The sequence below is a fragment of the Hoplias malabaricus genome, chromosome 3 (assembly GCF_029633855.1).
Source record: "Hoplias malabaricus isolate fHopMal1 chromosome 3, fHopMal1.hap1, whole genome shotgun sequence".
Classification (NCBI taxonomy): Eukaryota; Metazoa; Chordata; class Actinopteri; order Characiformes; family Erythrinidae; genus Hoplias; species Hoplias malabaricus.
The window spans coordinates 47,833,285-47,846,431 of NC_089802.1; the positions used below are offsets into that span (position 1 = coordinate 47,833,285).

The 13,147-nt window shown below is 40.5% G+C and overlaps 1 protein-coding gene across 3 annotated transcripts in view; it reads left to right on the forward strand.

Annotated features, from left to right (window-relative positions):
- Nucleotides 1-749: 749 nt before the first annotated feature.
- phc2b (polyhomeotic homolog 2b (Drosophila)) overlaps nt 750-13,147 on the forward strand; it is a 40,075-nt gene continuing 27,677 nt past the window's right edge. For 2 of the 3 annotated variants that reach the window (XM_066666005.1, XM_066666006.1), the window contains exon 1: nt 11,605-11,848. In XM_066666005.1, coding sequence (XP_066522102.1) covers nt 11,799-11,848 — 50 coding nt within the window. In that variant the 5' untranslated portion in view covers nt 11,605-11,798. Of the gene's footprint in view, nt 868-11,604; nt 11,849-13,147 lie in introns of those variants that run through there. The other variant, XM_066666007.1, reaches the window with a different exon arrangement.

Sequence of the window (13,147 nt, forward strand, 5' to 3'; positions counted from 1 at the left end):
CTCTTTAGTGGTCCTGACCATTGAAGAACAGGGTGAAATGGGGATAAGAATGTATGCAGGTTCACTAGTCTGTAACTACACAGTGCTCCTGTATGATCATTGGAGCTGATAAAATGGACAATGAGTGTAGGTGTCTAGTACCCATGTATACTGTATTATTATAGTGTATAAAGAACAGAAATATATGGAAAAATCAGAATATATGGAAAAATAAGGTTAGCCTAAAAGATACAGAGAAACAGAATCATTATTTAAATATATAAAGAAAAAAATTTAAGTTTTAAAAAATCAAGTAGTTTTAAAGGTTATTATCAAATAAATAAAGTAGAGAGTGAAAGAGAAGTAACTATCTAGGTATGGCTAATATAAAATCAAGTCATGTTTTTTTTTATTATTGTTTTATTGATTTGTAGGTGAAAAAAGTGTTTTGCATGTTGTTTGCATTCTCCCCTAGTGGATACTTTGCACTCAGTCCGGTTTTATTTACATGCTCGCCTGGTTGAAGCAAGGCGCCATGAAGGCCTACGGAAGGGTTAAATCTCTTTGTGTTGCTATGGCGACTTCCACAGACTAGCAGAGCCTGGTGGACTGACAGCCGCACAGAGCAGGAGGAAGGGGGGGGGAGGAGTCTACAGGCAGTGGGTGGGCAGTGGCGCTGCAAGGTGGCCTCTGATTGGCTGGTCGTGCGTCACATGTGACCTTTGGAATGCTAATGCTTGGATTCCCCCCCCCCCACTCCCCCCCTTGCTGCTGTCTCTGGTCTGTAGCGAGTAGTGTGTGGAGAGCACAACCCAGAAATGGTGTAGGAGAGCTGGAAAGCAGGAGGAAATCAAACCCAAGGAGGGAAAGACAAGGCCTAAGCTAACGGTAGGAGAGTCTTGGTTTTAATATAGTACGACTCTGTGGTTTCCCTTTCCTTAAACTTGGCTCATGAGCTGTGTGTTGGGTCTGGGCGTGCGTGTGTGTGTGAGAGAGTGAGTGTGTGTATGTATGTGTGTGTGTGTTTGTGTGCTTGTTTTCTCTCTAGCATGCTTCCAGGCTCTTTTGAAAGGAGCGAGCTCACTAAATCTGACAGTTTGATGGGCAACTCTGAAGCTCTAATACAACTGACCCACTTCTGGCAGGCATCTGAATGCACTAGATCTGCTTCTGTTAAGTTCTTTAAGCCTAAGTAAGCTCAGGGTCAGTTGTCATGCTTCTTTATGAATTTATGAAGAGGAGACTGATGTATACCTCTATTTCTAGAAAAAAGACACAGCTAATAATTCAATAACTGCATTTTTAGCTTTAAGTCTGAGTTGAATTTTGCTCTCTTGAATTTAAGCCCAGGTGAATGTCTGAAACGACACAAGGCTTGAGCATCAGGGTTCAGGGATGGGTCATGCCCCTCTTTGGTACTGTACACACACAGTAGGTCAAGCTGAAGTGAATGATTCTACTAAATCACTACACAGTGTGCATGTCTTTTGACTTGAGCTCTGCTATCGGTGTATCTGTGTCTGTGTGTTTGTGTGCTTTTCTCTGGCACGGTTGAGGTAGATTTTCAGCCAAATTTCTACTCAGCTTGAAAAGAATTAGAAACATGCCTGGACCATTCCAGGCCAGGAAAACAGCTCTGTATTTTATTAAAGCAGGAATTTAAACTCATTCAAGTTCAATCCATGTATCCAGATCTACAGATTCTGTGCATGCCACTTAGCACCATGTACCCACAGATAAATGTGAGACTAGTATTCATTTCTGATTCATCCACCTGATTCATTTAATTTATTCTCCAAAATCTGTCATTCAGGCGTAATTGTCCACAACTATGAAGCTTGATTAGGAGCTGGGCCATCACAAACATCCATAACTAAGAACACACTGAGAAACTTCTCAACCATAAGCTAATTCAGGTACTGTTCTTCTAAGGGATTGCAGTGGTATGTTAGCGCTTTAGAGATTTTCTTCAGCAAGTTAGCTGTTCAAATGTCTAAGCTTGGATATTTAACAGAAATCAGTTCAAGTTTATTTAGGTAGTGGATTATTAGTTTGTAAGCACTTAGAATATGTGGTATTTGTTATGCTACACACACATTTGAAGCATTACAGTTACAAATACAGCCCATGATTTTTTTGAAGCTTGTAACAAACATTTTACATATATTGTACTGTAATGTAATATATTGTATTGTAATGTTGCAATTTTACAGAGAGTCCTTCAGTAAAGTCCTGTCATACAGTCTTGTATAGAGCTGCTTCTGTTCCTTTCTAACACATTATAGACACTTGGCTAGACTATAACTGAAATGGTATGAACATTTAATAACATGATGAACATGGCCAAAATGATTAAGGGGCTGAATAAAATTTGCTGAAAACTTTAAAAAGTTCATACAGTGATTTATATTGAACACAAATATAATTAGCAACTCTCTGCATACTCATTTATATAAAGATTAAACCAAAATAGACCTAAATAAACAATCAACTGCAATCTTTTTTGTCTGTTTGCCTTCTGTACAGCTGTAAATGTCATCATGCAAGAATAAGATAAGCAATCGTTTCTATTAGGTTTTGTTTAACAGGTAATCCTTAATCATAAAACCTGAATTTTGTTCTTGTGTGGAAATATTTGCTGCATAGACAAAATTGAGGTCCCTTTTAAGAGGCATATTTATTTCAATAGCTTTGAGCACAAAGGAAAATGCGTTTGTATGTTGAACCATTTAAGATTAAATTTACTGTTGTTTACAGTGCAACTGGTAATATTTTCGTATCTAATTCACAGTCAGTTACGTATGCAGGATTATCAGTATTGTTTTTCCTTGAGAAAGGTCAAAAAGTTATTAGTTGATTTCACTGTCAATTCCAACTTATATTGTTGGTTCAACTGACATTAGGCCTTCATTTCATCTTTAATTTAGCTCCTAAAGTCCAAACCAGTGGGAGAGCTTGCTTGGCTGTGTTTAATGCTAATTTGCTAATTTTTGCTAATTAAATGCTAATTCTTTTTGGCATGAATTTAATCTTTCTTTTTTACCACCCTAAACATAAAAATAAAATAAGTGTGGTTCTATGGCACTGCAGAGTGATAACACTGTTACTTTAAAACGAACCAAACATTACAGACATATATTTCCCTGACGGTTCCACCTTATAGCACATACATATCACCACGCAAAGCACAGTCTGAAGTATATATTAGATCTTCATCAGAGCTGATATCTAGTTTATGGTCTGTGTAGCTAGTCATTTCTCCTTTCCCAGCAGTGAAGTGCTTTTATCTAATAATCTGGCTGAGCTCATAGTGTCGTGGCCCAGGAGTTGGAGGATAGAGATTGGAGGTTAATTGCAGGGGGACTGAGGTATTGTGCACTAACTGCAGATTACATGAAGGAATTAGAGGCTTGAGTGTCTTCCTTTAAACCTGAGGTCAAAGACTGAATCAATCCGAGAGTGGGAGATCAGAATCATCCGATTGCCTGAATGGCATCTGTCTGATTGCAGAGCAGCAGGGCATCTGGAGAAAAGGCTAAATGTCACGCATCTCCCAGTTGCTGTCCACCGCTGTGTCCATGTGTGCATCAGTGTCCTCAGTCTGCTGCTGGGCTGACAGGATCCTCCTGGACTGATGTTTACATTCTCCAGCTGGGCCACAGTGCTCTGCTCTGTATGCTTCCTAGTGTTCTGACATTCAGAACGGAGGCTGAGCACTGAAACAACAACGGTTGACATTTCAGGCCTATCTCAGACGCAGCAGACGCCTTTGTCAGTCAGCACTTGTGAAGATCATTCTGCTGTCATGGGGAAACCTGCAGTGCTGAGGGCCAGGCAGTTGGCAGAACAGCTTCTCTGGCCCTGAGATCCTTTAAAACAGGCTCCATTCATTGAAGCTCATTTCCCTCACAAGAAAAATGTCATTTTGCAAAAAGAAGTTCTTTATTTAAGATCATTTATAGTTAGCAGGTTATGCCATACTGGACCTGAAGTCATAACTGGGGCTTTGATAGTTCTGGAATGAATTGGTTCTTAATATTATTATTCAATATAATTAATTATGTAATTTTATATATTGGTTTTCTGTTGTTTTTCCCTGGGGTTTGCTTATGAAGTTTGTTTCTGTGGTTTTATGAAACCAAATAGGTCAATTTTACATAACATTCATCCTTTGACCTCTGTTCATTTCAACTGCCCTTTTACTGTTCCTCATGAAACATTCCTTATAACTAAATTGTGAATGAGTGTTAAAAATAAATGTCTTGGCCTTTTGACATCACAAAATAATGACTTAAAAATAGGCAGCTGGTTTCTGTATAAGGGCTGTATTTAAATATGCTATTACACAGTATGTTTTGAAACATCTACAGTTTCTGACTTCACCAATGTTTACATATTATACTTTCAATTTTATTTAAAAAATGATTAAGATAAACCAAGTTTTCTGTAACATGGACCCCTTAACAAATATGGATTATTTACATAGTAATATAAACGCACTGTGTATGATTTCAATCCAATACATATCTTGTAAAATTCAGCCAAAATTTCCTCAAAGTTTGTTATCTTTCCTGTCCGGTTTACTGGGCTCTGGCTCTGCAAACAGGACATTAAAAATAATAATAAACCAAAAGGACTGAGAATCACAACTAGGATATAATCCAATTTATCTTTTCTTATTTTTTCATTATTTATATTTAAAAAAATTTTTTAAAGGATATAACTGCAAATAAACAAAAAGCATGTCACAAATGTGACTTTTGTATCTCTTGAAATTTCTGCCATTGTTTGGCTATAGCAAACATGAGCAAAAGTGGGGAAGGCGTGTAGGTGTCCAGGTGAGGTTGACAAAGTTAAGCAGTCTACTTTTTTTCTTATTATTTATTGTGCTTTTATTTCAAGTTTGTTTGTGTTTCTCAATTCCATTATTACCTCCATGTTCTCCACATTGCAGAAATCATATGGCCCTGCACAGCACAAAACATAGCTTTTAAGACCATTGAACGGACGGGCACGGTTGCCATGCTGTCAAGTTCAAAATGCACCGTTGTTCTCCAGAAACACATTAGATTTTATTTTGTCATCAATGATAAATATTCCCAAAAAAAATTATACGTACTACACGTACATTATAAATAAACAAGTGTTCATGTACGTATATTTCAAGTGTAATATGGGGAGGATTAATTGCAACATTCTTTGCTGCCATCATGAACCAGTGTTGGATATAAAGCATAGTTGCATCCATCTCTGTAATTCTTACATCAGGTTTTGGGGTCCAGAGGATCTCATTACTAGCTGTTACAGTCTAATCCCCATTAATAAAAATGAGGAGGCCCCAGGTAACCTAACTCAGGGTATACTTTATTCATGGCCTTCCCATCTAGGCTTCATCCAGCCCGCCTGCATTGATCTTCAACCCCCATGAGACCCCCGTGGTCACTGGGGAATGCATGTCTGCGGCTGTATAAACTCCAGTCCTACTGAGAGAGGCAGCAGAGGGACAGCAATTAACTGGGCCTCAGGGGCCAGGGGCAAAGCGGGGTACAGGGACACTTGCCGTACACGTGCACCGTTGCCTAATTACACTACTGCTCATTTTAAAGTCAAGCTGCACAGTGATTCAGCAAGCGCTGTTGGGGTATAAATTGCTGCTGGAGCAAAATCTTATATCTTACAAATGGGGACTTAACAGGAAAAAGATGAACATCCTGTCTTTGGATGTATGCTAATGGAATAAGATCCAATTTTATTTATTTGTCTGATTTCTAATTTAATATAATTTAATAATGAATGAATATAATGTTGCCCCTATTTAAAGGGCAACTGAAAATAGTGTTTTGTTTGAATTTTCTCCAACAATACTTGCAATATTTTTATGCCTATTGTTTTTACCCCATGGGAAGTTTTACCATAATATAGCACATCAAACATAAGAGTCTGTATTTTATTTTGCTTGTTTTGGACAAATCTCATTTTAACAGACATTATTTAGGCTTAGATCCAACTGACCCGCTCCTGGCAAGCCTCTGTTGTGAATTAGATCTGTTTCTGGTTCTCAAAGCCCACATCAATCCAAGGGGAATGGTCATGCTTCATCATGTATTAGGAGGAGCTCTGAATGTTTCAGGACCACTCGTTACATGTTTTCTACAGAACCCCAAAGCTGATTGGACAGTTGGAGCTTTTTGAAGATTCTGATAATTAGTTTTTGAAGCTGAATCTCTTAAGAGTTTGGAGAGTTTATAGTCGTGTGTAAGTTATTTCAGCCTTACTGGCTGCATTTAATCTCACACATTAGCAGTTCAAAGCTTCAAGGCCCTCTGAGATGTTTGGCTTGTTTGACACAGACTCAGCCCTCCGTGTTCTGAGGGTCAACCCTTTCAGACAACAAATCATTCTAGATTATGAGGATGTGAGGGTATGCCTGCCATGATGTAAGTGAGGATTGCAACATCATGCTCTTGTTAAGGCAGATCCATCACCTGCTCTTTATAAGCAAACATTCAGTGGACTAAGAGCCATGGACACGAGTTTACTGAGTGCATTCGAGGCAGGCGTGCTCAGACGATGAAATGTTGCAATGATTAGTGAAGGAGCTTAGCACAGGCGATCACCATTAGGCTAATCAGCAACGCTTCACATCATCACATCATGCTGATCGGCCTACTGCACCACTCGCAACAAAGCAAGAGGCAGATTAGATCTAAAATAGCATGATAGTGTTTTAATCGCTCCTTCAGTGCAAAATTAGTACATGTCTTTGGTGCAGTGGTAGTTGGAATTTGAAAAGTTCATGTTTTGTTTTTTCATTGTTTTTCTGCCTGTTCCATAAGCCTGTACCAAGTCAGACAAAGATGATACCAAGTTTGGAATTCAAAGGCAAGTACATTCATCCTCTGAGACATGTGAAGCCTGCCAATGCCTCTGTTCATGCCACTGGACAGTTCAGCATGCTTGGAGTAGAACACTAAATGCTTGATGCCTGCATTGACTAACCTCATGCTGAGTGAATGCCATCCTTTTCACCCAGAGACAACAAGGCCAATTGTGCTCTCTAGAACTCTGTTCACATATGAACTCTGGAGAAATTCCAAGGAAACTTGTGGTGTAAAGCTGGGGTTAAACTACACAACCCTACTGCTAGTCGGCTCTAGTCTGCAGAATCTGGTGCATTTGCAGGTGTCGGTCGGGGGGGGGGGGAGGGGGGGTCGTGTAGCGTGTGAGGGGCTCTGACTCAGATTTGTTTGCCTCCAAGTCACGTTTCAGACCAGTTGCAGCATATCAAACATGTTCGATTCTTGCCGACCAGACTTTGAACGTAGTCCCGTAGTGTAAACTCTCCAACTCAATGCTGAATTAGACCCTTCAACAGCCAATGAGAATAGAGAACAGAAAGTAAACACAGGTGCAAGCAGTGGAGCTCGGAGCACTTTAGGACAGATTAAATGGAAAAACTATGGTAAACTACAATAATGAGTCCCCAAATAATGAGTGTTACCTGTAGAAGAACATACATAGTGAGCCACAAAACACATCGTTACAGGCTTTAGTTCAGCTTTATTCTAATTTTTTATTCAACCTTAAATGTTGCAGCACTCTGGCAAGCGCTACAGCTACCGCCAATGTTTCTGAAACAGTGGAACAAGTATGTGCTAATCTCCAGCTCCCTCTACATTGTGTGGAGACCATGTTGACAAAGTCTTCACATCCATAACCCAAAGATTTTTGTTCTTTGTGGATCTACACAAATCACAGCGCTAACAATATTGTAGTGAGTTGTACGTCCATGTTTTTGTGTGTTTCCTTGGAATTGCGTGTCACGTGTTTTGTTCAGAAGTTTGGGGTCTGCCTGTGCAGCACATGCAGTAGACACTCCGGGACATTAGCAGCTGTGTTCACACATGCTCTCACTCAGATTTCACTCGGAATCTGTTGTAGGGTGGTATCGGGGATAAAGTCTACTTAAAGTCCAGGATAAATGTTACGTGTGTTTCCATTCACCCATACAGTTCCACTGGGTCCTGAATAATCCAGAACATTTCTTTGTTACCATATATGTATGAAAGAGACCGTTCACTATGATGAAAGTTGAATAGTCAAGACAGTAATGAATTAATACCCAAACCAAGGACCCCAACTCTCTGGGCCAAAAAAAAACCCCTCTTTTGTTAAATTTCCCTTCTTATTTTAAACTCTTTTTATTATGTACCATGTGATATAGCACAGTAAATGAACCCTACACAATAAAAAAATGTGATCTTTGTTTGGACAAAGTAACATCTACAAATTGGTTGTAATTAAGAAATCTCTCCAACATGCTCTGGGTCGAGGCGAGAACAAAGCCAGCTGTAAAAGAGCCCTGCTTCAGAAAACACTCCCTCTGATGCCTTCAGGTCAAGTGACAGCAGTGAGGCGGAGCTGCTGAATCCGTAATAAAATAGCCTGCCAATAAACTCACAGAAGGCGCAGGAAGTGGTGTGAAATTACAACTTTTAGATCTGTGTTTGTTTGGTTAGATTTTTATCTTAGTGCAGACAGAGGTAAGCTTTTTATTAATGTTTTATCCTGAAGTGCGTGTGATACAAAGTTTCTGTTAAATCCACCTCTGCTCAGCGCACAGCCCATTTAGCCAATGGGAAGTCATTTTAAAGTGTCTCCCTCTGTCTCCATGGTAACGACTCAGCGCTGTGGGTTTTTAAAGTGAAAGCAGCAGAAATCTCACAGGTATTTAAATAAATGTTAATTAAAACTGCTATTCAGATTTGATATCGGTTCTGTATATATTCTTTTAACAGTTCATGTGTTCATGGTTTGAAATGCACAACCTCAGAAAAATGAAAGAAAAGGGAAAAGATGTACTGAAGACACTCCCAGTTCATTCCAGATCTCTCTATGGGATTTCAAGAAATTAATCCGATCTAAGAAATCAACTTCAGTTCCTCTGGTTCTTAATTATAGTTATCCCTTCCACATGGTGGGGGGTAGGGTGCGGTGGCCCTGCGATCTGGAAAATCAGCGTAAAGGTTTAGGCTATTTTTTTAGGTTATTTTATTTATTATTATTTATTTATTTTTCATTAATGGTGTATTTAGACTACCTTATTATAAAAGGTATTTGTATTTTGGTCATATGTAGGTCAGTTTTAAGTAGAAATACAATATGACAGGAGAAGATAATAGGAAATTTAAAGACAATAATACTGAACATACTGTGCTTTCAAAACATATTCTGTGTCATCAGCTGTTCTTCATGTGTCATCTGTGGCTTCCTAAAAATGTTATTTGTTATTCCGACCTGTGATTTTATAGAATCCGCAAAGTCACAATAACTCATTACTGAATAATAAATCACAAGTTTATTACTGAATAACAATACACTTAGAGATTTAAGGGCTTAAAGTTTAAATAACCTTTGCAATTTGCAAATATTCTCTATTCATTAAAGGTTCTTCTTGAACCACACACTAAAGGCAATTACAATTTGGGAACAGTGTGCAGAAAATAAAAATTAGTTGGAATCTTGCTCTGTGTTACAGTTTGGCCTCTCTCTCGCTCTCGCTCTCTCTCTCTCTCTCTCTCTCTCTCTCTCTCTCTCTTTCGCTCTCTCTCTCTCTCACTCTCTCTATCCTTTGCTGTGAACCCTGCCCCCCACTCTCTTCCCGCTGGCTGGCCGAGTGGGTAACTAATGTGGATCAAACCCGCAGCAGACAGAGAGCACTCCCCCCCATCCCATCTCATCCAGCAGCCCCATCTCACAGCTTCCTCTCTCCATCTCTCCATCACTTTATAATGTTCCACCACTCCATCCCCCTCTCCTCTCTCATCTGCTCTCGTCTTATCTCTGCCAATCTCTCTGCCTTTGTTTTTCTAGGTTTCTATTAGAACATCTATGCCAGTGCACCTCAAAATCTGTCCCTGAATGGGTCTTGGCTTAGATTTATGTTTCCAGGGTGTGAATGAATGAATGGAGGTTCTGTGAATTTCCAAAGGGTTATTCACGAATATAGTTCTTCTGCTGTTTTTGATACGTTTATTTTTAAAGGATTCATATCTTATATAGGTCCTGTTTTATATTTTATCCCAAGGTTTACTTATCATATCACATTGGTGTTTTTCATGAAAAAATAGCCATAATGAATTATTCCATGACAGTTTTCCAGTCTCTTACTTTTTTAGACTGTCTGTGCCTTTAAGGCTGATATATGTAAATGACGATGTCCTGATTGGCTGCTTTGTTTAATGGCTCATTGAGAAAGCAGTCTGTACATAATTAGGCCCTTGTGACCTCACAAACAGTACATTCAAAATAAGCTGTTTTTGTGGAAGTCGACATATAGAAGTTGCCAACATAACGTTGGTAACATAAACATTATTTTCTGAAACATTCAGTGTCTGGGCCCTTTAAGAGTACATATCTCTGGCCCCTTCTTCCTGTCCTCACCTTATAAAAGCTATTTAGGCTCTCATTCCTCTCAGCTTCCACATCTGGCTACTAAATCTTCCTGTGTCTACTGATGCTCACATCTGCCTCATTCATTTGTCTCTCTCGCTCTCACTTTCTCCGTTTTCCTCAGATCCCATTTATTTTAAACGCCCCCCCCCCCCCCCTTCCCCGATGCGCTCCCTCTCTCCATCCTTTCCACACTCCTCTGCTCTAATTTATCGGCCCCCACCAGCAGCTAATCTGTATGCTAATGAGCCGCGCGCAATCAATGACGTTCCCGCCCGCCTGACTGCAATCAATATGATATTTTACTCACATATGAGAGAAATCCATTTTGGAACAGGGTGAGGTAGTTTCTATCAGATGCAACACTGAGGAAATAAGTGGCTCAATTTAGCAGCTCTGATAATAGGCTCCATTTTCCTGTGGCGAGGTTCGGCAAGGCTCTTGCGTTTATATTCAATTTGAGGTGCCTCCTCCAAAACTGGCCACTATTATTGAGTGTTAGAAGGTGCTGCCCTGTGTGAAGAGTGTGAACCTGTTAGTTCACCTCAGAGTGGTCCGTCTGTTGTATTTCCTGGGCCTGCCGGCTGAAATCCTCAACCACAAACTTACAGCGCTAATGAGCAAGAAAAGACTCCATTAAGCGGAGCAATCAATTAAGCGCGACCTTGTGAATTTCCTCTGCCTCCTTAAAAAGGTTTCGTCGTGGGGTCTTTTCTTCCAGTCCCTTCCCCTCCTCCAGCCCATGTTGCAGTCTGATGTCAAATAAAGGCATTCTCAGACCGGTGAATGCCAGACATCAAATACTGGACAGGGATCATATTTACTGTGAGCTCTCTCCTGGGACTGGCCTTCTTCCTGCATTTTGGCTGCACCCAGCCTCTCTTTCCCAATTCCAGTGAATATTCTAGTGATGGTTGCCTGGGTGGGGGTTGTAGGGTGGGGAGGAGGAGGAGGAAGAGGGTGGTAGGATGGGTAATGCTTATGGACGAGGATAAAAATTCATTACCATCATCTTCATTAGCGGATACCCGACCGTCCAATCAGCAGGCAGCCCTGCTCTGGGATTCCGAAAGGCACCCCCCTGTTGGCTGTCGCTAGGAGACCACATAATCGGGGTGGAAAGAGGCAGAGAGGGCTCGTGCACGTTGTGTGTGTGTGTGTGTGTGTGGATGGTGTGTGCTTGCGAAAGAGAGAGAGAGACAGAGCGAGATTGAGTTGGCTGAGGCGGCAGGCACTCGCTGTGAGGAAGCAGGACTGGGATACACGCGCGCACATACACTCTCTCTCTCTCTGTCTCTCTCTCTCTCACACACACAGACACACACAGACACATAACGTCAGACAAAGAAGCAGCAGGGTCCCGGGGGATGGGGCTCAGCACGGGGCCCACAGGAGCTCGCACTGCCCCGCAGAAGAGGTAGGAATTGGGCTTTGTCTGGAGAGGAAGTCCATCTCTCTCTCTCCTCTCTCTCTCTCTCTCTCTCACTCTCTCTCTTATTCGTTCCCTCTCTATTCTGTTCTCTCTCTTTGACTTACCGTAAACTCTATTGGCTGTTTATTGATGTGCATCTAAAGGTAGTCCTGGGGTATATTTAAGTGTATTTCACTGATAATGCATCATTTTTGTCTTATTTTCCATTTATTTGATTAATTACCATGTATTACTCTGTAAGAACTATGCAATTAAACAACATGGAATTCACTTGATTCTTTCAGAAGTAATGAATGTAAATCATGGCGCTGATATAACTCACATTTAATGATGTAAATGTATTAAAACTATTGATTCAAACAAATGAGAATCCGGATCGTCCAGTGGTTAAGGGGTTAAAGCAAGTCCTGTAGACTTATGCAGTTCAGTTTATCTTTACCAAAGCCCTGCACTTTATTCCAAAACTAGACTTTAAACTGATGTGGGAAACCAGTCTGACATGTTTATTTTAGCTCTTTCCTTCCTGTCCTCTTTCCGCTTTCTGTGACTTGCCATTTTCTCCATCCATCTGTCCCTCTGTCCTCCGCACACATCCCTCAAACTTTCAGTGCACCTCTTGCTTTAATCTGTTGGTGTTTCTCAGTTGTTGCACAGTGTGTGTCCACTTTCTGCCAATCTGGCCACTAAAAAAAAACATGATTTTTTTTTTTCTGCTGCCCTGGAGTTGCCCCAGTAGATCTGCAGCTATGAGGAAGAGAAGAGCGCAGACAGTGGAAGCAGCTGGGTGGGCTGACACTCAGAGAAAGCGAGAGAGAGAGAGAAAGACAAGGAGAAAGAGGAGTGAGAGAGAGCTCAACTCGGTGTGACAGCTTGTCTCTCATCTCAAACCCCTTTCGAACATTAAACACCAGCCCAACACATACTCACGCTGAATATTCCAAGCAGCGGCGGTATTTATAGATTCGGGTGCTGGGCTTGTTTTTGTGGATGACAGCAGAAGTCTTTGATTGGACTTTGATATGCGTTTTATTCATTTTCCACAATTTTGACCATTGTCTTAGAAACTGTAGGCAATATATTGTTAATAATGACTTTTTTATATGTTGAAAATTGGTTGTATTTACGTGATGGAGATTTTGCATTAGATTTGTGTATTAGAAACGCATTGCTGAAATAGTACCCAGGCATTTATTATATTAAGCAAGAAACTCCTAAATCCATCAGTGCTCTCAGATGATCTTCAGTCTAGCAACAGAAAACACTAAATCTGGACACATTTTATCT